Consider the following 1,765-nt stretch of genomic DNA (forward strand, 5'->3'; position numbering starts at 1 on the left):
AGAGGATACAGCAGATGATCAGAACATTACAAAGAATAGTACTTTCAGAGTGTGTGGGGGCGTAATTTGAGATCAAACCTGCCAAGGCTCCAATTGTTGTAAAGAAGCACAGCCGTGTTCACTGAAAGGTCCTCTTCCTGGCTCACACTGCAGCATCTCATCAAGAGCATACACCAGTGCATACACAGCTTTGTAAATATTATACTCAGGTCTAAGATTTGAGACATCCAGAAACGCTGTCTCTACAGTCTGTAGATCTTCTTCTCCAGTGCACAGGGCCCCACCAGCTTCCATCCATTCTACTGGAGGTGGTGCAAATCGACACTGAAATGTATGCTCCCAGAACTGCTTAACCTGACACAATTTCCAAAGCAGACTATGAGCATACATTACAATATATCAAAACACCTCTTTAGTGACATGTACAATAATTTGACATTCTTACCATGCTGTTTTCACTGTCAATTGTGCCATGTGGACGTATTTGTAGGAGAAAGTCTCTGAGTCCAGGAATTTCTCCTCGACGGATGGCGATACCCAACGTACCTCTTAGGTATGGCATGAATCGAGGTGTTTGAAGCACATTTGCTGATGTCCAGGCTTCACTGGCCATCCACTGCAGACCTGTAGCATTCTGATTCACCACCTGTTTGTTGCATAATTTCCAATGTGAAACATATGCTCAAATTAGTGCTGGCATGTGAAAAACTCTTTTGTGCAATTATTAATGTATGACTTGGAGTTAATCCAACTACTCTATTTTAAATCTAATTTAATAATTGCTGTGAAATGCCTAATTTAATGTATTTTATTTAAATTTCTGACATTATTGCACAGTTAAAGACCAAAATCCATCTGAAAAAGTGGGTGTACAAAGTTTTGATTATAACCGACTTTTACTTCTTTTAGACTTTTACTTTTATACCACTGAAGGTTATTTTTTTTTTTACTCAAAGAGTTAAGAAAAAAACAAGGCATCAGGTCCAGAGTGCTCTAACAATAGATAATGGTGGTGGTGTTATGACATTGTCTTTGGTTAATTTTGTTGAATTTCAAGGTCACACACAGGAGACGGTCACAGCAGCGATTGGCATGTGCTGCTTACTGGGACACTGAGAGCAATGTATGATGTATTTTTAGCTGATTTCAAAATAAATAAGTTCATACAAATACATAGTTGGACTCCTATTTTATATTTCAGAAGGTGACAATAGTTATAGATAAATAATAAGATAAATAATAGATAAGATCAATAATGTACACCCCTTGATCAAATATTGCTGAGGAAGAAATGACTTGTACAATAAATCCCATATCTAGTTGTTGTCTTACTTCAGTTAGACACATTTACCTCTTCCATAAGCTGAATCATGTGTATTTGATGAGCAAAAACAATGACAACACGAGCTGTTGATTTCTTCATCAATCCCACAATCCTTTTCACCTCGACTGGATTTTCTCCCCAGGGCAGCATCTCTAAATAGGCCAAACAACCTCCAATGGAATGATGTAACTCAGACTGGAAGGACTGGGCTACGTGGTGTCCATAATCATCATCACTGATCAACAGCCCTACCCATGTCCAGCCAAAACGCTTCAAAATCTGTAACATGGCATGAACCTAAATGGAAGCAAAGCAGACAGATAACAATTTGGGCAGAATAACTTTTTAACATGTTTACCGTAAAACTTTGAAGCGCTGTGCTTCAAATTATCACATTTGATGTATTAAAGGGTTTTGAAAGTAAAATTTAAAATAAACTTA

At 37.8% G+C, this 1,765-nt stretch overlaps 1 protein-coding gene across 1 annotated transcript; it reads right to left on the reverse strand.

Annotated features, from left to right (window-relative positions):
- Positions 1-43: 43 nt before the first annotated feature.
- On the reverse strand, positions 44-616 carry LOC118598577 (extracellular calcium-sensing receptor-like). The gene is made up of 2 exons (XM_036211335.1): positions 446-616; positions 44-354 (listed from the first exon to the last, which is right to left on the reverse strand). Exons 1-2 carry the CDS (start codon positions 611-613, stop codon positions 73-75), a joined length of 450 nt encoding a protein of 149 aa, XP_036067228.1. The 5' UTR covers positions 614-616; the 3' UTR covers positions 44-72.
- Positions 617-1,765: the final 1,149 nt, after the last annotated feature.

Source organism: Oryzias melastigma, unplaced genomic scaffold (genome assembly GCF_002922805.2).
Source record: "Oryzias melastigma strain HK-1 unplaced genomic scaffold, ASM292280v2 sc04450, whole genome shotgun sequence".
In the NCBI taxonomy this organism is placed as follows: Eukaryota; Metazoa; Chordata; class Actinopteri; order Beloniformes; family Adrianichthyidae; genus Oryzias; species Oryzias melastigma.

Excerpts from the sequence above, each read along its gene's own strand:
- LOC118598577 (XM_036211335.1), bottom strand. The coding sequence starts at position 613 with ATGGCCAGTGAAGCCTGGACATCAGCAAATGTGCTTCAAACACCTCGA. Across the intron at positions 355-445 it reads TTGACAGTGAAAACAGCATG|GTTAAGCAGTTCTGGGAGCA; the intron begins GTAAGAATGTCA and ends AAATTGTGTCAG.